Source organism: Micromys minutus, assembly GCF_963924665.1.
Source record: "Micromys minutus genome assembly, chromosome: 24".
Taxonomy (NCBI): domain Eukaryota; kingdom Metazoa; phylum Chordata; class Mammalia; order Rodentia; family Muridae; genus Micromys; species Micromys minutus.
The window spans coordinates 15,738,633-15,763,817 of NC_137959.1; the positions used below are offsets into that span (position 1 = coordinate 15,738,633).

Consider the following 25,185-nt stretch of genomic DNA (forward strand, 5'->3'; position numbering starts at 1 on the left):
TCTGGATATCCAGATACATCCCTGCATTGTATAAGCTTGATGTAAGTATAAAGAATGATAAAAAGGTCTTCTTTCATGTCTAAGCATTTTAGAATTTGAGCCACACTTTAATTTTTTTCTATGTAATTTAACTTTAATTTGTAAAATTTCCTGTGTATGTATGTATGTATATATGTATGTATGTATGTATGTATGTATCTAATTATCTATCTCTATCTTCTTTATATGAATACAATCTTGGATCAGGCATTAGTATTAAAAATGCACTGATACCATATAACCTGGAACAACTACAATGTTTATGAAAAAACAAAATAAAACTGGGAGTAATTTAATAGGTAGTGCCAAGTCTCCTTCTTTATATTTAATTGATAGAAACTGTATGCATCAAAGAAAATGCATACTGAGCTTTAATGTGTATAAAGTAGACATTAGCATTTTAAAGAGGAAGATTAACACATTAATCCAAGTAATTTTCATATATTGCTTCTAATAAAATCTTCACAGTATAAAAATCTTAATGAGGCTAATCAGAGGCGTTCCATTTAGTGGGACAATTAGGAATAACATAAAAAGCATTCCTTTTTCATTGGTTTCCTAAGATTTTAGGCTTTTACTTAAGAAAAATAAAAATGGGAACTACTCCCAGTCCTTCATAAGAAAATGTTGCAATGCAGATGTTTCATGCTATCATGTTGCTATGAATCGTTGATAAGGTAGCCCACTCAGGAGCACGGAAGTCCTGAGGGGAAAAATAAACAAACACAAAAACTATACAAAACTTGAATATTCAAACCTAAACCTAGGTGCTCCCTCCCTGCTCCCCATGAATTATAGATTACATACAGCAGAGTGATTACTCAAAATCTCATCTTTGAGCTTTCATGTGAGCTTTTTCTTAGAAGTAGGATGCCTCTGCAACCGCTTCTTTCAAGCCTCCGGGTCCTTTCTGCATTGCTCGTAGACAGACCGTAGGGCACGAAGTGCTTCCACGGTCACCTTCAGCTTGCCGATGCTGCCTCCATCGGTTCGGGCATCAAGAACTGAGGAGAAGGAGTCAGCAAAGGTCAATGATGTTCAGTACTTTTCTTGGCTAAACTAGTTCACACCACTTTGAGATGAACACAATTGTATGTGAAGGCTACGTGTATGAGGACACATATTTTACAAGTACTCTTGAAGCTTACTAAGTGAAAGGCTAGGGCTATTCCCACAAGGTCAAAGTTTCTTCTAACATGCTGTGGAACACTGCAAAGGTTCTCAGTGTTAAGACTAGATTCCTAAGGTGACATTTGATTTAAAATAGGGTGTGGGCAATTAGAAAAGCAAGATGGTAGACCCACAGAACTCAAGACATCTGTGAGCTGGCTCTGAGGATCAGAGGTTCACTTTTTGAGTGACAGCTATCAGTGATGTCCCAAAGGCAGACTATTTAAGTCTTGAGGCTTCTTTGAACACAGCTTGCTCTAATGTCAGGCCAGTCCCCCAGTCCCCATTAGCTAGGGAAAGACATTTGTTAGGGATCCAAGGCCCAAGTTTGTAAGTTTGATAGTGCTTATGGGTCTTATAGTTTCTTGTTATTTCTTTGAAGTTTAATGATGGAGCCCCAGCCTCCTCAGTAGATGAACTACAAGTACTGCTCCCAGTAGTGTGTTACTTCAGTGAACTTCTGTGAGGAGACCTTCAAAGAAAGCTTGGTAGGCACGAGAGTGGGGAAAGAGCCCCTGAAGTGCAGTGGTCTGGTGGTACCCAACTTGTTTTCCCAAGCTTTCATCTTTTCTAGGGGACTACTCAGTGGCATGTGGCACAGAGCAAGGTATTCAAATGTACAGGGAACAGTGCCTGGACATTGACTGGCTTCTTACAAGTGGTCCTAACAGGTGGGTGTTGGCCACACAGGAAAAGGTGGGTCACTAAGCAGACCTGGCTGTAGAGACTGATTTTGGTGATTCCCGTCAGACTCTAGATTCTGAAGTCTTCACTAAAGCGACATGATCATTTTAATTCTTTCATCTTTTGCTCTGTGCCAAAGGGTAACTAATTGCCATCAAGTCAGATGTGCACACTTTATGCACAGTCCAAACTTGCTCCTAGTTATTTATCTGATTTAACTCCAACAATCATTTGGATCTATCTTCCTGTCTGGATCCTGCCACGTGTCCAGTATAACAGCTCCACACAGCTGCGACAGGAGTTATAGGGTAGGATAGGAGGTGCTTAATAAGTGATCTGACTGTGGCCTCAACAGGCAAATAAACAAACCCAGCACGAAGCGTCTGCTAACTTAACCAGTTTGAAGCAGAATCAGTGGGGATTTCTCAACTCTGTGGCCAGGGCTTGGTTATGGTTTAGAAAGTACAGTTCCTTCTGTATGTGCAATGTAAGAACAGAAGGAGAAATGAGGCACTGCTCTGACTCACACCTAGCAAGGTAAAAATCTAGGGTACAGCTTGTGAGGAAAACCCTAACTGTCAGAATCCTAGAGTTAGCAGGGGGGACAGGCCTACCCTTTGACTCAGCCCTGAACTACAGAAGCCACGAGAAGATGCTGCCATGGTTGAGAACAACAAGCTTAAGGCCAAGTTTCTTACCCCCACCACTAAGAAATGCATTAGCTAGTTCCTGTGAAGCAAAGTTATTTAAAATTCTCTACCAGCCACAGAAGGGCAGGGAGGAAAGGAAGAAAATATAGGGACAGGCTCTGAGCAGCAGCAGATGTCAGCCTGAGCCACACAGCCTTTGCTGAGGTGTAACAGACCCCCCCCAACCCCCAGGCAGCAGAGAGCAGTCTGAATAGAGAGCCTGGGCTGTGGCAGCTGCAGCTGTGCAGGCAGGGTCGTGCAGGCAGGGCCGTGCAGGCAGGGCTGTGCTTGCTCTCATACCATCAATGTCTTGCTCGATGATGTCTCTTCCTTTCTGAAACACGTCTGCGAGGTCAACATGAGCAACACCAATGTCCTCACATTCTAGGTCCTGCTCGTCCTCAGGAGGATCACTGACCACGGTGAAGCGCACACTAGGAAGCCACAGGACAGAGATCACTACCATGGAGCAGGGTACTGCCACTTTTTTTTATAACCATTTGTGAAGTGGTGTAATGAAACTGTATTAGGCAAAATATTACCAGAACTATTAGAACCGTGGAGCTCCTTCTGCTTTCCAATGAGCACCAATCTCCTTCCTAAACCTGGGTGGCAAGTCTCTCCAGAATGGAAGAAAGTGACCAGGCAAAGGGAAGGACCCAATGTCCATGTCATTACAGCATGACTGAGATTTTGATACTTCTACTTTTTAAGAGTAAAAGAATGAAGTGCACAGAGGCCATGGTAGGTTACACAGTCAACATTTCTGACAGAAAGACGTGTTTCCCTGAATCCCAGCAGTATACAACTCTGGGGCTGGTAGCAAGCGATCTACCAAACTCTATGTGTTGTCTTACACAATGCAGTTGCACTGCTGGGGGCAGTCTGAATGCCTACAGCGAAAGCTGAGCTCTTCCCAATGGCTGTATCAGATGTTCATATTGCTTCAGCAACCTTTTAATGTATAACCGCAGCATCCAAGTTCTACTTTACTTTTAGACGCATAACTGCAGGGCTCTGATGGAACTGATTTGAATTAGTGGCTTGTGCGGAGGCCAAACACACTTGGATTGACCAAATGACAGGAATTTACAGTTAAGTGCTCTTTTGATATGTCTTGGCAGCATAGCTTAAACCATGGATGTTTGTAAACCTTACCATTTTAAACTCTGTGAAACATATCTATTCCGAATCAGAAAGAAAACAAGAAACAGAAAAATCGAAGCCCCCGAGAAATCATGCCTTGAAAAATATAAACAAAGTCCAAATGCTGATGGGTGAACAAGACAAAACCTCTAATCAACTTGCTGAAGGTAACAGCCAGCATTTCATTCCTTTACAAGCCCCTGTTTTTTATCTAGGAATAGAATTTGGAGAAATTAGAAAGTTGAGATCTCTTAAGTGAAAATGGAAGTTACTACCTGTTCACACAGAAATCACAGACCAGTATTTTACAAGATGCACAGGACAGAGGGGTTCAGGGGGCATTGAATGAATGCTTAGGGCACTCATTCTTCATTTACATTCTGGCTTCCATAATTATAGAACGGTGTGGTGTTGGGGACATTACTCAGTTTCCCTATCTGTGCAATGGAGGACAATTACACTGAAGAATAGGGCAGGCTCTTGTGACGACCAGATGAAATGATCCAAGGAACTGGAGCCTGGGTCACAGTAGGCTAATTTGGGGGAGGGGAGGGAGTGCTGTTTAAACACATTCCCAAATTATCTACTGATTTCTTTACTGAGTTACACACAAATGACTGTTGTGGAATCAGAGAGGCGGCTGCTCTTACAGAGGACTTGGGTTCCAGTCCCAGCACCCACATGGCAGCTCACAGCTGTAAGTCCAGCTCCAAGGAGCCAGTGCCCTCTTCTGACCTCTGCAGGCAGAGCACACACATGGTGCCCATACAGACATGCAAGCAAAATTCCCAAACAACAACAAAAACGTTGTCCTAGAGTGAATGCAGTTTGCACAGGACAGCTTAAAAGATGTGACACTGTTGCCACATGACGTGAGCCACACGCCTCCCTTCTGATAGTACCCATGATGTACCATTTTATAAAGGCAGGTTATTGCCTTCACTAAGAGTATATGAATTCAGAGACAAAATTAAACAAAAAAATCCTTCTAAGTTCTACAGAAAGGGCTAGGACTATGAAAACCCAGCATTCCTGGTTTTACATTCTAAAGAGGGCAAAATGAGAGGTCAAATATAATCCACAGATGTAAGGTATAGATCAGTGCTCAAACTCCTGTTTCACATGGATAAAGGCAAGGAGCTGGTTTCCATTCCCAGCATTAAAATAAACAAAGCCAATGAAAAAGCTACAAAGTCCAACTCAAAAGGGAAGAAAGGCCACTAGGTGAATTTAAAAACAGAGGCCCAGACACACACCTGGGGTGTGCAAACATCATGTGCTCCACAGCTGTGCCTGCCTGTACTCTCTACTTCTGAGCCCAGCCTTGATAGCCTTCCCATCTATCCCAGAATGCCCTCTGTGCCATTCTTCTGTTTGGCATTCTCTCAGCCTGGAACCATATGCCTCTTGACTGAGTCTCTTCAACCTCCATAAGTCAGCTTAAATGTCACTTTCTCAGATTGTCTTCCACTGTTATTTAATCTTTTAGCACTTAACTTGTTCCGTTTCTTTTCTTTCTACCCTTGTATGGGTCCTCTGTGACTTGTTCTGTAGACTGGACTGGTCTCTAACGGAGAGCCACCTGTTCCCTAGTGCTGTCTCCTGAGCTCTGGGACTGATGGTGAGCACTACCACACTCAGAGCCTGCTCAGTGTCTGTCCTTAATCATTGCAGATGTAATTAATTATCTGTTCACTTGTCATTATGGCTGCCCTCCTCATTGGTAGAACTCTTGCTAAAGAAAAAGAAACCAAAAAGGAACTTAAATCAGAGTCAGAACCATGACATCAACTTAATAATGAAAAAACATTTTTGATAATGTATTTGTTTTCATTTTATGTGCAGGAGTGCTTGCCTGAACACTCCATGTGCACGTGGCACCCACTGAGGCTAAAAGAGAGCACTGGATTCCTTGGGATTGGAGTAGATCGCTCTGAGTCACAAGCTGGTGCTGGGAACTGAACCCACGTCTGGAAGAATAGCCAGTGATCTTAACCACCAAACTGCCTTTCCAGTCCTAAACTAAAACTCTTCAATGTATGTTTTCTTTCAGTAGATCACTGTTTAAGGTAGCAAATGCTATATATGCAAATGCAGATGGACAGCCTGTGGAAGTACTATAAGCAATCCCCTAGGAATTGTGTCCTCCTTTTAACTTGTCCAGGAAACATGGTGACCCCTAGCTGTGGCTGCTAAGTTAGCACAGTTATTGAACAGGGTTGCCACCGGAATAAGGGAGTTCTTTAGGAAGGAACTACTTTAGGAAGTATTTAGGAGTATTAAGAAGAAGAGAGAACATTTCTTAGGGCTCCCTGGCTTTGGCTGGGGGAAAGGGTACTCTCCCCTTCTTCAGCATAGAAAGGTGAGCTGCATCCCAGCATCCACTAGAAAAGCATTTCCCACCTGTTGTATGCACTAGGCTTTTGTGGAAAAAAAAGATAGGAACATTTGTGTTTGTGATGGATATTTGGACATTTTTAAAAGAACAATGCTGGGGGGCGGGTAGGACTTTCTGCCGTTCCTGTATCTTTCCTCCTTTTCTGTTTTCCAAAGGGCCTGGAATTGAACCTAGTATCTCACTCATGCTAAGGAGGCACTTGGCCACTGAGCTACCCAACCCCGATGTCTTTTCATTGATAAACTTCTTTGGAGGTAACCAAACTGCAAGGAGGAGCTCCAACATTCCACAAAGCAAAAGGACATAGATGTGCTTTTATAATCTTGCTGTAAATACCTTCTGTGAGGCAGCTCTCGCCTTTGCAGTATGGCTTTTAAGATGTCTCTCGCTGCTGTGTTGTTTTCTTTATCCAGGTAGATCACTATAGGGAAAGAAAAGACAAGTCCACACAAGGAAGCTACCCAGACTTCCCATCAGCACCATCCGACACTCTGTGAATACATTTTTTAAAGACACATACATCATGCCATCTGGCTTGTGTGTTTGGGAAATCAGAATCCAGTCTGAATGGTCATGTGATCTAGTGTCATGGCACTGAGGGTCTGTGCACACTGTCAGACATCTCAGAGCGCTCCACTGCTGCCTCTACCTGCTATGGCTCTGGCAGTGCTGACTGAGAAGCTGTGGGTCTTTACTGTTTTGTATTTGAGGGAGTCACAGCGTTTTGTTTCACCTGAGAAGGCAGCATGTTTGCCCTTCCTGACAGCTCAGTAAGTTACCACTTCTGCCACCTTTCTGGTATCTGAAGACTGCTCTGGTCCTGGCATTCAGGAGGATGGATAACTGTCAAAAATGCCACCTAATATTTGGGAGTGCAGACAGACTGTGCACAGAGTTTGGGACCTGGGGGAGAAAACACTCCTATACTCCTGTCTCGGCTTAGGGCTCTCTTGTAGCCAGGTACCAACTCAGACACGATCAAAAGTGCACACAGGGACAGTGCTGCTATGGCTGTAGTTTATGCTCCTTCAGGTTCCATTAGGAAAAAACACATTTCAGTAACACTGTTTCTGAGGACAGTTTCAGTTTGGCTCCAAATGACCATGTCCTGAGGGATGTAGGCACATAAAGTGGGAGACCAGGAGGTAACAGCGGCTCAGGGGAGGTAGAAATAATGGAGGCCCAGTAGCCAAGTTACCCAGCTCTAGAGAACCTAGGCCACTGTGCTTACAGAGCACTATGCTGTGCGGGGTTCCTTAGAGCTACCAACATTAACAGATACCAACACAAATGGCTCTGAGTGTTTTCTTTGTCATTGCCACAAGGTTATCTAAGCAGATATATTTCACTAGTGCTGAGGGTCAGTGCCTCATTTTTAGAGGCTGTCAGTATATTAGACTAAATGGATTTTTTTCCCTAATTCAATATGTGGCTTTTCCTATATTCTCCCACTTCACAGTCCTAAAGCTTTTAGGCTGTATTGGTTTCTAACATTTGAGGGCCAGAATAATGAAGGTAATTTAGAAGCTGACTGAGGCTGGTGGTGTGATGGCTCAGTGGACAGAAGCACTTGCTGCCACAGGCCTGGTGATCTAGGAGTGATCCCTGGAATGCTGGGGGAAGGAGAAAACCACCTCCCAAAGGCTAGCCTCTAACCTACACAGAGGTGCCATGGCACACAGATGCCACGCTCTCTCTCTTACACTTAATTTAAAAACTAGAACAAAACAACTCAGGCAGAAACAGTGGTTAATAGCCTTTCAGACTAACACATGCACTGACATGAACCGTTACTCTAACCAAATTATGATTTAAATCTTTGATAAATAAATAAAAATATTTTCTTTGCATTAAAAGCTTCTGAATTTCCAATTCCAGCATTCAAAAAAGGTCTTTCAATTAAATGTACATTAGGTTTGATGAATGTCAATTGCTGTAGTAACATACACATAATTTAGTATGTAGCCCTTTCGCTAGTTTAGAACATATGTTCCCTGACATTAGGTACAAACACAGAGGATGCTGTCACTCCTCCTTCTCCCTAGAGTCTTTCCCTCATCCCAGCGGAAACTGCCTGTTCATCAGTAACACCCACCCCCTCTCTCCACCGTTGCTTCACTTTCTGTCTCTACCACCCCTCTAAGTGTGGTCGCAGTCTGCCCTTTGTCTCTGCCTTATTTCCCTTAGCAGTGATATGTTCAAGGCTCCTCTCCACTGCCGCATGCATAACATGCAATGCTGAATTATATTTCTGCTGTATGCACACAAAACCTTTCGTTTTCCAATCATCCTGTGAGGGACTTGTGGGTTGTTTCTACCACTGTCAGGAGCAGTGGACACAGCTGGCTGTGTGCCTGTGTCCTGGATTTTGATTCTTTCTGCTATTTACACAGAGGGAGAGCTGCTGAGACACATGGTGGTTCCATGTTTAACCAACTGGCAGCTATGTTTCTGCAGCACCCCACCGGGTAGCATCTCTTTAGTGAGGCTTATGCACTAGGCACTCCACTCCAGCACAGGGCTAAGAGGGAGGCTGATGTACAGTTCAGTGACTAAGCAGACCAAGAAGGTTAGAACTCTGCTAGAGCACGTGGAGTTGAGACCTGCGCTCAGTTGCATAGAGCTCCAGTGTGTCTGCATCTCCCTCCTCTGGAGCTAAGCTTTTCCTGGCATTTCAGACAGGGCATTTCCTGGCTGGAGACCAGAAAAGTCTGCAGCCGAGCTGGGCAAGACACCTGCTTTCTTGTTTATAAAATGATGTCAACTAAACCCATAAAGCTGATTTAAATATTTTGGTTGATTTCTTAAAAACTTGTTTTCAAAAATAAAATTCTAGGGATTGCAAGCTGGTACAACTGCTCTGAAAATCAGTCTGGTGGTTCCTCAGATAATTGGACATAGTACTACCTGAGGACCCAGCTATACCACTTCTGGGCATATACTCCCAAAATGCTCTAATATATAACAAAGACACATGCTCCACTATGTTTGTAGCAGCCTTGTTTATAATAGCCCAAAGCTGGAAAGAGCCCAGATGTCATTCAACAGAGGAATGAATACAGAAAGTGTGGTAATTTACACAATGGAGTACTACTCAGCTATTAAAAACAATGAGTTCATAAAATTCTTAGGCAAATGGATGGATCTAGAAAATATCATCCTCGGGTATTACTATATCCAATTTTCTGAGGAACAGCCAGACTGATTTCCAGAATGGCCACACAAATTTGTAATCCCACCAAAAATGGAGGAGTGTTCCTTTTTATTGGTCAAAGATCAAGTGACCACAGGTGTATGGGTTCATTTCTGGGTTTTCATTTCTATACCATTGATCTACTTGCCTTTCTCTGTACCAATGCCATACAGTTTTTTAATCATGATTGCTCTGTAATATAGCTTGAGGTTGGGAATTGTGATTCCCCTGAAAGATTTTTTATTGTTGAGAATAGTTTTTGCTATCCTGGGATTTTTATTATTTCAAATGAATTTGCAAATTGCTCTTTCCAACTCTATGAAGAATTAATTGAGTTGGAATTTTGATGGAGATTGCATTGAACCCACAGATTGCTTTTGGCAAGATGGCCATTTTTACTATATTAATCCTGCGAATCCATGAGCTTGGGAGATCTTTACAACTTCTGAGATCTTCAATTTCTTTTTTTAGAGACTTGAAGTTCTTGTCATACAGATCTCTCTCTTCTTTGGTTAGAGTTACAACCAAGGTATTTTATATTGTTTGTGACTATTGTGAAGGGTGTCATTTCTCCAATTTCTTTCTTAGCCTATTTATCCTTTGAGTAGAGGAAGGCTACTGATTTATTTGAGTTAATTTTATATCCAGCCACACTGCAGAAGTTGTTTATTAAGTTCAGGAGATCCTTGGTGGAATTTTTGGGATCTGTTAAAGTATACTACCATATCATCTGCAGATAGTGATATTTTGACTTCTTCCTTTCCAGTTTGTATCCCTTTGACCTCTTTTTGTTGTCTAATTGCTTTGGATAGTACTTTGAGTACTATACTGAGTGGGTAGGGAGAGAGTGGGCAGCCTTGCCTGGTTCCTGATTTTAGTGGGATTGCTTCAAGTTTCTTTTCATTTTGTTTGATGTTAGCTACTGGTTTGCTGTATATTTCTTTTACTATGTTTAAGTATGAGCCTTGATTTCCTGATATTTCCAAGACTTTTAACACAAAGAGGTGTTGAATTTTGTCAAATGCTTTCTCAGCATCTAATGAGATGATCATGCAGGGTTTTTTTTTTTCCTCTGAGTTTGTTTATACTATACCACTCCTCGGCATATACCCAAAAGATGCTCCAACATATAACAGAGACACATGCTCCATTATGTTCATAGCAACCTTGTTTGTAATAGCCAGAAGCTGGAAAAAAACCCAAATGTCATTCAACAAAGGAATGAATATAGAAAATGTGGTACATTTACACAATGGAGTACTACTCAGCTAATAAAAACAATGACTTTATGAAATTCCTAGACAAATGGATGGAACTAGAAAATATCATCCTGAATGAGGTAACCTAACCACAAAAGAACACACATGGTATGAACTCACTAATAAGTGAGTATTAGCCCCAAAGCTTGGATTATCCAAGATACAATTCACAGACCACATAAAGCTCAAGAAGTTGGAAAACCAAGGAGGGAATGCTTCAGTCCTTCTTAAAAAGGGAACAAAATATCCACAGGAGCAAATACAGAGACAAAATCTGGAGCAGAGACTGAAAAAAGGACCATTCAGAGACTTGAAATCAATCCCATATACTGTAACCAAACCCAGACTATAATGTGGATGCCATGAAGTGCATGCTGACAGGTTTCTAATATAGCTATCTTCTGAGAGGTTCTGCTAGAGCCTGAGAAATCCAGAGTTGTATGCTCTCAACCAAACATTGGACTGAGAATGGGGTCCCCAGTGGAGGAGTTAGAAAAAGGACTAAAGGAGCTGAAAGGGTTTGCAACTCCACAGGAAGAACAATATCAATCAACCAGTCCCTTCAGAACTCCCAGAGACTAAACCACCTACCAAAGAATACACATGGGAGGACCCATGGTTTCAGCAACATTTGTAGCAGAGGATGGTCTTATCGGGCATCAACGAGAGGAGAGGACCTTAGCCCTGTGAAGGCTTAGTATGCCAATGTAGGGGAATGCCAGGACAGGGACATGGGAGGAAGTGGGTGGGTGGGGGAACACTTATAGAGGCAGGGGTAGGGGGATGGGATAGGGGGATTCCAGAGAGGAAACCAGGAAAGAGGGTAACATTTGAAATGTAAGTAAAGAAAATATCCAATAAAAAATAAAGTATATAAAAATGGTATGTATTCACTTATAAGCAGATACTAGCCCCCCCCCCCCCAAAGAGCTCAGAATACCCAAGAACCACAGAACTTTTGAAGCTCAAAAAGAAGGAAGACCAGAATGTGGATGCCTCAGTCCTTCTTAAAAGGGAGAACAAAACAGGGGAGGAAATACAAGGTGAAATAGAGAAGCAGGGATTGAAGAGAAGGTCTACAGAAACTGCCTCACATGGAGAACCACCCCATCCATATATAGCCACCAAACCCAAGCACTATTGCTGATGTCAAGAAGTGTTTACTGGCAGGAACCAGACATGGATGCCCCCTCAGAGGCTTTCCCAGAGTCATATAGATACAGAGGAGGATGCTTGCAGCTAAACATCAGATTGAACACAGGGACCCCAATGAAAGAGCTAGAGAAAGGACTAAAAGTGCTGAATGAAAGGTTTGCACCCTCATGGGAAGAACATCATCATCAACCAGCCAAGGCACTGAGGTGGAGAGGGTGACTGGGAGAAGGAGCACCTTCATGGAATCAAGTTGAGGGGGAGGAGGGAGAAGAGTGGGGGCAAGGGTATAACATTTGAAATGTAAATACCGAGAAGATCCAATAAAATTGAAAGAAAATATCATTCTGAGTGAAATAACCCAATTAAAAAACAAAACAAAACAAAACACCCATGGTGTGCACTCACTGATAAGTGGATGTTTGCCCAAAAGCTCAGGATATCCAAGTTACAATTCACAGACCACATGAAACTCAAGAAGAAAAATGACCAAAGTGCAGATGCTTCAGCAGGAAATATGGAGACAAAGTTTGGAGCAGAGATTGAAGGAAAGGCCATCCAGAGACTGCCCCACCTGGGGATCCAGCCCACATAAAGCCAACAAACCCAGAGAATATTGCTGATGCCAAGACGAGCATGCTGACAGGTCCTTGATATAGCTGTCTCCTGAGAGGCTCTGCCAGAGCATGACAAATACAGAGGCAGATGCTTGCAGCCAACCACAGAACTGAAAATGGGGTCCTTAATGGAGGAGTTAGAGAGTCAAAGGAGTTGAAGGGGTTTGCAACCCCATAAGAACAACAATACTAACCAACCAGAGCTCCCAGGGACTAAACCACTATCCAAGAGTACACATGGACAGACCCATGGCTCCAGCTGCACATGTAGCAGAGGATGGCTTTGTTGGGCATCAATGGGAGGAGGAGCCTTTGGTCCTGCCAAGGCTTGATGCCCTAGTGTAGGGGAATGTCAGGGTGGGGAGGCAGGAGGGAGTGGGTAGATGAACACCCTCATAGAAGCAGGGGGAGGGAGGATGGAATGGGGGGATATGGAGGGGAATCTAGGAAAGGGGATAACATTTGAAATGCAAATAAAATATATCCAATAAAAAATTCTAGTTCCTAATAATAAGTTTAGCACATCAACTTGCCTCTTCGTATAAATCTAGCCTAGATTGGGCTTCTGAGTTTGGATTAGTGGTCATCACACATCCCTGCTACTTAGATGGGTTGGTTGCAGATTACTGTGCTGAACCCCTGGTGTTCCGTTTCAGATTTACAGTGTCTGTAGTACGGCCTAAGCCTCTGCAATGACAGCACTACTCTTCTTGCTGCCATTGATGCCAGTCAGGGTATCATGTCACCAAGAATCATGTCAGACCAACATTCCTTTGCCTAGTTTTAAAAAATGGGATCAGAAAGCACTGAACACTCTACATTGGATGTTGTGGGAAACAGGGACACATTGGACCCCTAGTGTTAAGACATGATTCTATGCTCCTGTGAGCACCAAGATTTATATGGAATTCTGAAGAAATCAGAAGTGTATTTTCAAAGATAGTTTCAATTTTTACACCCTTTAAAAAGTAATTATGTTATCCAGGCAGTAGTGGTGCACATCTTTAATTACAGCACTTGGGAGGCAGAGGCAAACGGATCTCTGTGAGTTTGAGGTAAGCCTGGTTTATAGAGCAAGTTCTAGGGCACAATGTCTTGAAAAATCAAAACCCAAATCAAAATAAAACAAAACTGATTCTCCCAAACAGTTACAGTGTTTAACTCCTATTTCCACAAGAATTTGCTAAGTTTTGACATAAACTTCACAAGCACATACTTAAAAAAGACATGGTAGTCCAAACTCAAGATCTTCAATTACTACCAAATGGAATACCTTTCAGTCACACAAAGGAGGAAGCTCTCTTCCCTGTGATAATAGAAATGGGGCTGGAGGCTGAAGAGCATTATGTCAGTGCAGTAAGGTGGGCTAGCACAAGTGGGATCTAGGGAAGATGATCTCATAGAGGCGGAGAATAAGATAGTGGTTTCCAGAGAGGGATGGGAAAGGTTGATCAATGTGTCCCAGGTCATACTTAAAAAGAGAAGCAAGTTCTGGTATGATATTGCACTGTAGAGAATGGCTATTCAAAAGAGGAAAGGATTATAAATATTTTTGCCACAAAGAAGTATAAACATTAGCAAAACCAGACAGGCTTAGTCTGAGTTGAACATTACATGTGTTTTAAAACATCATGTGGTACCCCGTAAAGATATATAGCTATTTTTTTACTGTTATCTTCTGGGGTTCAGGGTCTAAGCTTAGGGCCTCATGCTTGTTAGACAAATACTTTCATACTGACTACACCTGCACTCCAACATTTATAATTATTGTGTCAATTAAAACTACAGTAAAAACATCCCTTACTTTGGGAGGCTGGATAAATCTCTACATTCTCTATCAATATCAAATGCAAGAAGAAATGCAGATAGATTAATTATAGAAAGTGTGAACTTTGAATCTTTGATAACTTTTATATTAAAATATTATCACCCCTGTAATCTTTATCTTTGCCAAATTTCTCTTCCTATTAGTAACAAACTCTGATGTTCTACATCCTTTTCATTTTCTGAATTAAACTTTAATTGTTCCAGAAGATAGACCGCTCAATCCTCAGAGACTAAGGGTCCAGATCTGCACAAGTCTCATGAAAACCTCAGCCGATTTCATTAATCTTTCTTCTTCCTACTGTCAATTCCCCAGAAAGCTTTATTCAGCCCAGACAACACTTCTCAGGCCTACCATTAATCTTTCTCCCACAAACTATTTTCTTTACTCAGCATTCTCTGAGTAAAATTTTCAAGCCCAATAAAATGCAAATGTTTTATTCTTGCTACCAGTATCCATCAAGTGAATTGAGCTTCAATTCTTAAAGTAACAGTAGCCCTAAGAAGTACATTCTTGTAAGCAGATGGAACTAGCGTTAACACCTCCTTATAAAGACCAAATATGATTAAGAATAATAATAAGAATTGCTAGTTTATTCCAGTCATCAATGTACCTAATTTAGGCCTTGGCATCCAAATTCCTTTTGTGTGACTCAGATCATCATGTAGAGTAAAATCAGAGCTGGGTTCAGTGACCCTCTCTGTGGATAAAGTGTTCGAACAAGAGAGTGTATCCTAACTGTGCCCTAAATATTCCACTGGATTTCAAAAGCCAATTCGGAAATGAAATGACCTTCATTAACATTCAGTGAGATTTGGAGGGTGTAAGGCTGTATTATATTGACTTTCTTTGAGTAACCAGTGAATACTAAATCAGTACAATAATTAGTTACTTCAAATAATACTTGTCTATTAACCAAAGATTCAAGAGCATCTCTTTGCAACAGTGATACAGATATAATGATTAAAGAATAAATATTTCCACTGTCCTACATACATGAAAAAAACTATTAACAAGATGGGTGTGTATTTCTCACATCTGCTGATGGCTGGGACTTAGGTTTTTCATACGGAACACCAGTGTCTGGGTACTGAGTGTACCCCTTTCCCTGCTCACAAACAAAAAAAGATGCTCATGGTCTCAAAATTAGTCAAAGCCCAATAGACAAGAACAGAAACTTAAGTATAATAAACATCACTACTGAATTTCTTTAAGTTTTCCCCCATCAAATGTCTAATTCCTTGGGAACATAAGGAACTGCTAAAACAGCAACCAGATAGTAGATGCCTTGCAAAAAGGGGAAGAATAAAACAATCTGGCATCTAAGTCTCAATCAGATCTCTACAACTCATGTGCACAAAACCTAGCAGGCTTTACCATATATCATAGGTTTGGCCCAAAGAGGAATTTGATTGTAGGTAAATGGAAACACTTGTTCTATTACACGGCCACATTTCTCAGCACACAGGCAATTTCTCAAGAGCATTTTGTTGCCAGTCCAGCCAAACACTGTGCTGTTCACCTTTATATGACACAAAGCCAAGTCCATCTCTTTTCTGGGGACCCTCATTAAAATGAATTGAACATCTATTTTCCTAGTCCTGACATTTGATTTGGCTGGTGCTGTACATTAAATATCTTTAGGAAGCCTAAGAAAATACTTTTGGGCATGTTTCTTCTTCCACGGATTCTCAAGGCACTCTGTTAAAGAGTTTGAACTGAAAGGTATCTTAGGAATCACTTTCATTTAAATAAGAAATGAGAGAATTATGAAATCAACATATCTGGACTGAGCTTACACACCAGTAAGAATCATGCACACAGAAAAGATTAGAGCAGATCTCTGGATCCCTAAGATTCCTACCTCAAAGTGAATGTATTTATAGAAAGACCAGTGGTTTGTTTGTTTGTTTTTGTTTTTTAAGCAGACATGATCATCTGTAATTATTCTGATTCAGTAGCCAAGAGTATGTATGTTTCTTAAAATGCAGTTTCTAAGACTGAAAAAAAAAATCTTAGTAGCCTGGCTTGTTGGCTCATGCTTTTAATCCTAGCACTCTGGAGGCAGAGACAGGTGGATCTCTGAGAGTTCAAGGCCAGTCAGTCTGGCCTATATGGCCAGTTCCAGGACAGCCAGGACTATACAGAGAGCCTTGTCTCAAAACATCATCATCATTCTTAGCCCCTGGTGGTTGAGTGAGAATGGCCCTCATAAGCTCATATTTCAATACTTGGTCCCCAGTTGGTACAACCATTGGCGAAAGATTAGTAGTTGTGGTTTTTGTTGGAGGGGGTATGCCATTGGGAGTGAGCTCTGAGATTTCAAAAGCCCATGCCATTCCAGTTAGTTCCTTCTCTATCTCATGTTTGCTGCCATTGTCTCTATCATGATGGTTACAGACTAACCCTCATAGTTGTAAAACCCTAAGAAACTCCTTCTTCTGCAAGTTGCCTGCAGCATGGTGTCTCTTCACAGACCAGAAAAGTAACTCAGAGTGTCCAGCAAGGATGAGACAATCTGCTTCATAAAAGCTAGGAAGGACCCATCTTCAGGATTTCACTTTAGTACAGGGAATGTGCTGAGATGTTGTAATTCTTGATGAAGGTAGCTCGAAATTTCCTTCTGATTCTACATTGTTGATTATGTAACAGAAAAAAAACTTGTGAGCACTGATTGGTCAAAACATTTTTAGGGTTTTTATTGAGTCTGTGTCGATCCCATAGACTTACATGTCAAATGACAGCCCTAAAATGGAAGGCTGCCTGTTTCCATGGTAAAGGCTTATGCATCACTCTATTAGGAAGAAAGATTTATGTGATGGAAGTGACCAGAAGGGCAACCCACAATCCGATCACAACATGATCTGAATGCTATAAGCAAGAAAAACCCATCTAAAATGTCATGTTTTTCAGTTAAAACTCAACAGTTGATGTAGGTGGCGTTTCCTATAGGTACCATAATAGTAGGAGCAGACAGATATCACTTTCCCAGCGGCTGTGTTTTCTCTTAATTTTACAATGACTTCAAAGTATTTTTCTTAATTTTTATGCTCCAGTGATGGCTTTATTACTATGAGTTCATGTGAACATTGGAGATTTAAATTCTATGCTGTTATCTTAGCTTCCCTCACAGATAAGAAAAACCCACATAAAAGAATATTGCAAATAAGCCATACATACCATTGGTATAGTTATAGTAGACCCACTGTCCACGCTTGGGTTTGGGCAGTGACATAGGGGTCTCCTCAGCAGGAAGACTGTAGAACCGGCACTCAATGAACAGTCGCTGAATAGTGTCCTCCTCGGTTATTTGAGCATCATTAAGACTCAGAGCTATAATCTCAATCCGAATTTCTTCTGATGGCTGTAAAAAGAGTAAAATCAAAAAATATCAAAAACAAATAATCAAGCAAAAAATATCATTTATTCTATTCCACTATTAGTTTAAAATAAAATGTCACAGCCAGTGGATTTCATTTCTGGAATCTAGTGTGTGCTCCGTATATTCCACACAATAGGTTATTCACGACACTCAGAGAGAATGAGATTCTAATGCCCCAGGGTTTGAAGTGAACAGTGTCATGCCAATTGTCTGCTGATTTACATTTGAGGCTATAAATACCTCACTGAAACTCTATGAGAAGTGAACGTTATGAGGTCTTCATCTCCGACGGCTTCCAGAATGACAAGTATCAGTTGGCCTTGTTTCAAACTAGGTAATGAAGTACATGTTTATCACTGCTTTGTTTAATCTGCAGTACCTGGGAAAGCTCAATTCTGCAGTGAGGGAAGCCTGTTGAACTCTGGCACTAGTGTGCTCATATATATAGTTATATCAATCTATAGCAACGGGAGCAGGAAGTACAGCTCATCCTCACAGTTCAAACAAAGAAGATAAATCTTATACCTAAGTTTACAGATTATTTCTTGCAATTTATTATCCATGTCACATTTATAGAATGAAGAATTAAAATGACATTTGTTTGATTTTTTCCCCCTACAATCCACAGACATTAACTTGAGACTAGCAAACGCTTCTTGAGGAATGACTTCAATTGACAACTGACTTCAATATTTGATCATACATTTCCCAAGTTAAATTTGTTTCTCACAATTTAAATTTGTTTGTTATTGTTACATTCTTCTTTACTATTGGAGCTGTGCTGTCAATCACAGACACTTTAAGAATACTTAGACAAACATGAAAATGACACATGTGACTAGGTTGTAGGAATACACTGTTAAGTGCATACCAGCATTTAAATCCACCATAGTGACTGTGTAGACATTTCAGTGTGTAATTAAGCAAATCTTAAAAAAAAAAAAAAAAGTATACTATGTAAGAATGTCTCCACAAAGAACCATTTCCATTGCTGTCAAACCCCTCAATATTTGATGAAGTAATTTTACCCACTTCTTTCAAAAGACATTTTCTTTTATTATGTATTCTAAGACACTTTAACTAAAAACTGAAATCTGAATATTTCAATAAGGTTATTTTATTATTCAGTAGATTCATGGAAATTTTACTAGGACGACAGAGGAAATTCCACACCATTCTGTCTCCACTAATACAGGTACAAGGCTGCGTCTGGCAATATCACTAGGATTAGCATAGTATGATGAAATATTTAAAGGAATTTTTTTTTCTAAAACCTAATAAATCAAATGACTGCCAAATGTCATTAAAGTGATGGTCTTTGACTCGAATATGCTTTTCATATTCAAATTTGAAAGGAAAGAGATGAAAGCCTGGAAAGGTTACTCGGTTTCAACTAATAACCTCAAGCCCTCCCTGTTCACGTGCATAAGGAATGAAGTTGGCGCTATTGTCTAACCTCAGTTCAGAAAGACTCCTCTGTGACCGCTGAAGGCTACATGGTAAAGGAAATACCTTAAATGACATTGTTTTCTTTAAAATGTACTGCGTTTGCAAGAACTGCACACACATTTTATAGTGCTGGCATTCGTGAAGCACAATGCAAAAGTAAGCGGAAATATGGAACTTGGAACTGTATGGCAGGCGCATGTCACCAAGCGTCTGTGCGCCTGCATAAAAGGAGAAAAGGGAATAGCTGTAAGGAAGGGACATGCACTGAAGTCTACCTTGTGAAGCTCAGAATTCAAAACTGTTTATGACACATGGAATGAAGACAAAAATACAATTTAAAATAGTATTTTAAATTGAAGACCCTAATTTTCTTTGGATATTATTTTATTAACAGTATATTAATTATATAATTCACAATCAGATATTTTCATAATTTTATAATTTGGACAATATGGAACTCTCCAAAGAAAACAACAAAAGGAAAATACACTGAATTATCCAAAAAGAAGGGGCATTTAAACATATTTGTCAATTTTTCTTTCTGTTCCAGTTTTGTGATTTTGGTGACTTCTCTCACCCCAACATTCTACTCTGCTGCCCAACACTGTGAGTGACGCCATGGTGACATTGCTCATTTGATGTTGCATGCTTTAAACTTGCAGTCAATGTCAAGTCACCTATGCCCAGAAAGCAAGTTTTAAAGAAGGCATTTTTCAAGATTATAACTGTCATTCCTAGTATAGGCAATTTATTTTGAACACTTTATTTACTCTGCTACATTCAAGTCAAAAGTTCAATTACTTCCTTGCAGGGCTGGGGATGAAGAGCCCCAGCAGTTATGTGGCTGTACAAGTCAGAAGCCAGTCTCCTCCTCCATCCATTTCCTGCTTTAGCCAATAGTACCATCTTCTGATTGTACCACCTACGGCTAAAAGGTCTGGAGTCTTCTTGCTGTTTCATCTCCCCCTCAACTCTCCTGTAGAGATCACTATTTCTGTTCATTTAAATTCTGATTCCAATGCTCTGCTGGACTGTTGCAAGCATTTGATACCTCAGACAGTGTGTGACCACTGCTCCCTTTTCTCATTTAGTATCTGAGAAGTGTTTTTAGATTCTTGTTGGGGCAAACTTTTATACAACAGTTTTAGTTATTAAAAGATAGAAACTCGACAGGATGAAGATTAGTATAATAGACAACTTGTTAGCAACAGGAACCAGACTATATCAACAAGTTCAGTGACAGCAGCCCCATTATTGTGCACACCCGGGAAGTGGACCTTCTCTCATGATCACAATAGACAAATGGAAGAACCAAGGCAGCCTGACCTCTAATCTTCTGCTTTTAGTCCCAACCATCCTCCTTTTGTGAGATAATTCTAAAGCCAATCCAATCACCTTTTATTTTGCTTGAAGATATTTCTAGTATCTTGTACTTTAGCCAGTCCGTCAAGTTTGGTGTGCTGGGTATTGTTTTCCAACTGTAGTTTATCCTGTTGGAAATAATCTTTTCCTTAGGGCAGGATGTAGTCCCTGTGGACCATAGCTCTGTGCTGACTCTGAGCAACTGCAGGCTGCTTCCCCCACAGCCGTCACTGCTTCTTGAACCTGCTGCACAGAGCAGACCTTCAGCCAGCTGCTTCTCTTTAGACCTTGAGCTCCGGCAGGCAGGCACAAAGCTAACCTGTCTGCTGTTTAATATCCTCGCCAGCACCTGGTACACAGTAGGCTCACAAAAAGCATTCAGTGGAAAACAGGAGAACAAAATGTCTTCTATATGGCCAGAATATTTTTTATATTGTCAGAACTATGTGAAGCAGCTCTTTCTAAAGCTTTCTTACCTGGAAAATATTTTTGTGTTACACATTTTGGGAAACAGGTGATTTTTAATTACTGCAAAACCTCTCATTGCTCTGGGTTTTAATTGGGGAAGACTACCTGAAATGTTAATGCATTGAATCTGGGGTGGCAGATGGTATTACTTTAACTCTTTTGTGTATTTAGAATTTGTCATAATAAACAGAGACTTTAATTAAAAGAATTAGGAGTAATAATATACTGATTGAGAAGACAGTGGATGAAGTTGGGAATGGTCCTAGCACTTAGGAGCTAATGCAGAAGAATCAACATGAGTTTGAGGCTAGGCTGAGGCACAAAAAAAAAAAAAAAAAAAAAAAAAAAAAAAAAAAAAAAAAAAAAAAAATTGAGCCTGTCTCAAATACAGACATAGACACACACACACACACACACACACACACACACACACACACACACACACACGGGTGGGGGAGGGGGTACTTGGGCTGCTCCCCAGTTTCCTTTTTATCAGTGTGGACCTTTGGTACTAGGTAAGTTGATGCTTTCCAGTCCTGTCTTATTCACCTATCAGCTTCCCTAGTTGGAGAGATGTCAACATCAGCATATATGAAGAAATTTTATAAGTTGTGACTGAGGTGAACAGAAGTAATAGAAGTCACTCAAGTAAGAACTGCATAAGACTAACTGTTAGTTGTCAGTATAGATGGACACTACACATTATGTGGTGGAATGATCTGGAAATGTGATGACAGCCTGTATTACTCATAGAGAAAAATGAACCTGAGCTCCCATGACTTGGCTCCGTCCCACTGCTGCCCCTCCCTGATACTCATCTGCATCCAGCCACAGTTCTTTGAAGTACTTTAGGTTGTTATTAGCAGGCTGTCGATGTCCAAGTTTGATCTCATAGCAGCCCGCTTAACTCCTCATCTGACACAGTGGAGTTGGTTTGGAGTTATTCTTCTCCAGTGCTAGGGACTGCTCCTAGTACCTTGCATATGCCAAATGGGCACTCTGTCACTTGAATATTCAGTAACACAACCGGACTGCCCCTACACACAATGTCATGGCTTTCTGTGGAGATCACTTATAAACTCTGTGTAACTTGTCTCAGCCAGTAAGATCTGCATCTCACAGTGGTAAGGTTATAGATGTGTTTGATTTCAGTCTGAGTTTATATAATGAGATGGAGTTTAATTTTTCTATACTTAATTTACATTTATTTATTTGTTTGTTTGTTTGTTTATTATCCAGAGAGTGTGTGTGCCATAGTACTGAAATGCCACAGTGAGTGTGTGGCTAGAGGACACTCTAAGGGGATCATTCTGTCCTACCTTGTGAGTCCTGAGGATTGAACTCAGGCTGTCAGGTTTGGCAGTGGGGTCTTTACCCATTAACCCATCTTGCTGGGCTTGTATTTAATTTTTCAATTATAAAACATGAAAATGTGAGAGAAACACAGAAAACAATTTGGCTCTATAAACACCCAGTTTTACACAGACGCTATACTGAGCTATGTACAAGTCAGCTCCTTTGCTGAAGAAATGAATATTAAGACTAACATTAATAAGGGTGAATCTCCAAGTGCCAAATTCTTCCTTGTCTTTCCTGTTCTCTAGACGAACAGCTGTTCTGAAATGGGCTGTAATATCCCAAAGATGGTACTATACACTACTAGTCATTTCACAATTAGTTTTTCACCCAGTGCTATGCTTTTGAGATTTACTTATTTTAGTCAAACCACTCTAACTCTTGTTCATTTATATTACATATATGATAATGGAATCCCATTTTTAGGATTTTTTTTTTTTAGTGCTAGTTTTTGTCAGGTTGACACAAACCCAGATATATCTGGTTTGTTGCTGTCATCAGACAGGCCTGTGGGGCATATTCTTGACACAGGAGAGCCCAGCCCACTTGGAGAGTACTATTCCTAGACAGATGGGTGTCTGGCTATATAGAAGTAGCTAAGCAAGTCAAGGAAGCAAACCAGTAGGCAGCGTTCCTGCTTCAAGCTCCTGGAGCCTTGGCCTCCCTTAATGATGAGCTGCAATGTGTAAGCAAAATAAACCCCTTTCTCAAAGGTGCTTTTGGTCATGATATTTTGTCACAAAACAAGGAAGCAACTAATATCCTGAATGTAAAAACCCCTACAATGTCTGCCAGACATAAAATTTGGGACTTGGTTCTTTGTACCAAAGCAACAGAAACAAACCAGGGATAGAAGGTGATGATCTGTGTCTGCACCACTGAAGAGTTTAATGGAGCCAGTAAGTTCAAAAGAGCTGATTCACGCAATGGCGCCCGAGGCGTGTGTGAGGAGGCTGGTGTGCACACTGACTAAAGGAGTCATCTACTTCCTTCCTTCAGGCTGGGCATAGGAAGAACCATCCCAAAGACTCAAAGAAGCCCTTTTGAGAAGAGAGCACACTTCCTTCCTTCATGTCCTTTATATAGGTGCCACCAGAAGCTATAACCCAGATTAAAGGTGGATCTTCCTTCACCAAAAGATTTGGTGTTAAAACTGGGTCCTTCCCACTCCAAATCTCTCACAGGTGAAGCCAGCTGTTGGGTTTTAATTGATTCCACATGTGGTCAATTGACAATTAAGAACAGCCATCACAGGTCCATGAGCAGATGGCCATATATTTGGTTGTGGAAAGCAGACATATTCCTTAAGTCATAAACTTGACAATAATGCTAAAGGATTAATTTTTCAGTGCCATGACAAGTGCAAATTCTAAGTTTTGACATCTATTTTGAGGCCCTGAAACAAGGCTTTTAATCGATGTATTATACATCAAATTGATACTGTTAACTTATGATTATTCAAATTAATAAAATATTCATAGAGAAATGTCCAAAGTTTTACATTTCCCAGACTTCTGCTCCCCACCCCCATTAATTACCATGCCTAGAAGCTCTTTAGCAAAGGCAGCAGACATCAGGCTGACGGGATCTGACAGGCCAGCAAGGCCCAATTACATTCGCACTCTGTGCCACTTTGATGTCCGGGAAACGAAGAGAGATAGGGGCCAATTGGTTAGCACATTATGTTAATGACTTGATTTAATCCCGCCACTAAACTATATGTAGCCTGTTAAAAAAGATGCTAACACTAATTATACCGCTTTGGAAAGGAAAGGAGGGGACAGGCATTTCATACTGACAAAGTGAAGCTCATAAATGTTGTAAATGAAATGAAACAAAATGAAGTAATCTATGATTAATTATAGATCACAGACAGGAAGGAAAGAGAAGGAACCAAGGAACATGTCTAAGTCCTGGGAAATCTGTTAGATTCCTTTTAAGAATCAGCATTCTAAAAAATAACTGTGAGTTGTTAGAAACCTGTTAATATAAAAAATAAAAGACACCAAGTGATCTTAAACTCCTCACACATAGATACTAGAAAATTAAAACCCACAGTGGAACTGGCATGAATCAGACTGATCTACGACATGATTTCTAGTCCTAACTGCAGCATCATACAAGGAAGCAGGTTTAAAAGTCTGTAAAGAGGGTGTGGCTATGTAATAATCATAAATTGCTTTAGGTCTAAACTACTCTTTCCATTGAATCTGCCTTTTAAAATGCATTCCAAGTACACAGAACCCTTAAGAATAGGAGTCTAGATATGTCCATGGTTTTCTTGCTGTTCCTGCAGAACAATTCTCAGCAACTGTTACAAGGGAGCTAGGTCACAACTGTCTATAACTAGCTGATCTAAGACACCTCTTAAAGCATTCTCATCACACCCCACCCATCCTTTCCTCCTTGAGTTAATGAGCTGTTTAACTAGTTATTGCTCCAGAATTGGCACCTTGGTCTAAGCCACCCTTATCTGATCTCAATTCCACAAGCCAGGCATGTTGTGTACTCTTAGAATCCCAGCTCTTGGGAGTCTGAGGTAGCTGCTCTACAAAGATTCTTACACACACACACACACACACACACACACACACACACACACACACCCTTCAAAGCACTTATAGGTAACTTAAACAGATCTCCTCACACAATCATCTCTAATTGCTCATCATACCCATATAACAAATGCTATGTAAATAGATATATTTTCTAAGAAATAATGATGAGGAAGACATAACTCAAAAACCATTTTTGAGTGAGGCTGGTGGTATCTTAGCTATGGGAGTCCAGCAGGTGGTGAGGTGAAGCACAGGGACTATTTGAAAGCTAATTCCAGTGGGTACTATGGAAAGGGAAACTACAGATGTGCTTAGCACATAAAGTGATCAGTAGCATATCTGCTGCAGTCTGCAGATGCCATGTCCTCTCACCAAAGACCCACATGTGACTTGCTGGTCACCAGCTTGGCACTATTGGGAAACTGAATCTCAGAGGAG

General features: G+C 40.8%; 1 protein-coding gene across 1 annotated transcript in view; it reads right to left on the bottom strand.

The window, feature by feature from the left end:
• Positions 1–930: 930 nt before the first annotated feature.
• Positions 931–25,185, bottom strand: part of RPGRIP1L (RPGRIP1 like) — a gene marked incomplete at both ends in the record, with an annotated part of 82,264 nt that continues 58,009 nt past the window's right edge. Inside the window, 4 exons of the mRNA XM_080937056.1 lie at positions 931–1,043; positions 2,883–3,016; positions 6,463–6,547; positions 17,353–17,536. Of these exons, the coding sequence (XP_080793182.1) occupies positions 931–1,043; positions 2,883–3,016; positions 6,463–6,547; positions 17,353–17,536 (516 nt within the window). The remainder of the gene's footprint in view (positions 1,044–2,882; positions 3,017–6,462; positions 6,548–17,352; positions 17,537–25,185) is intronic.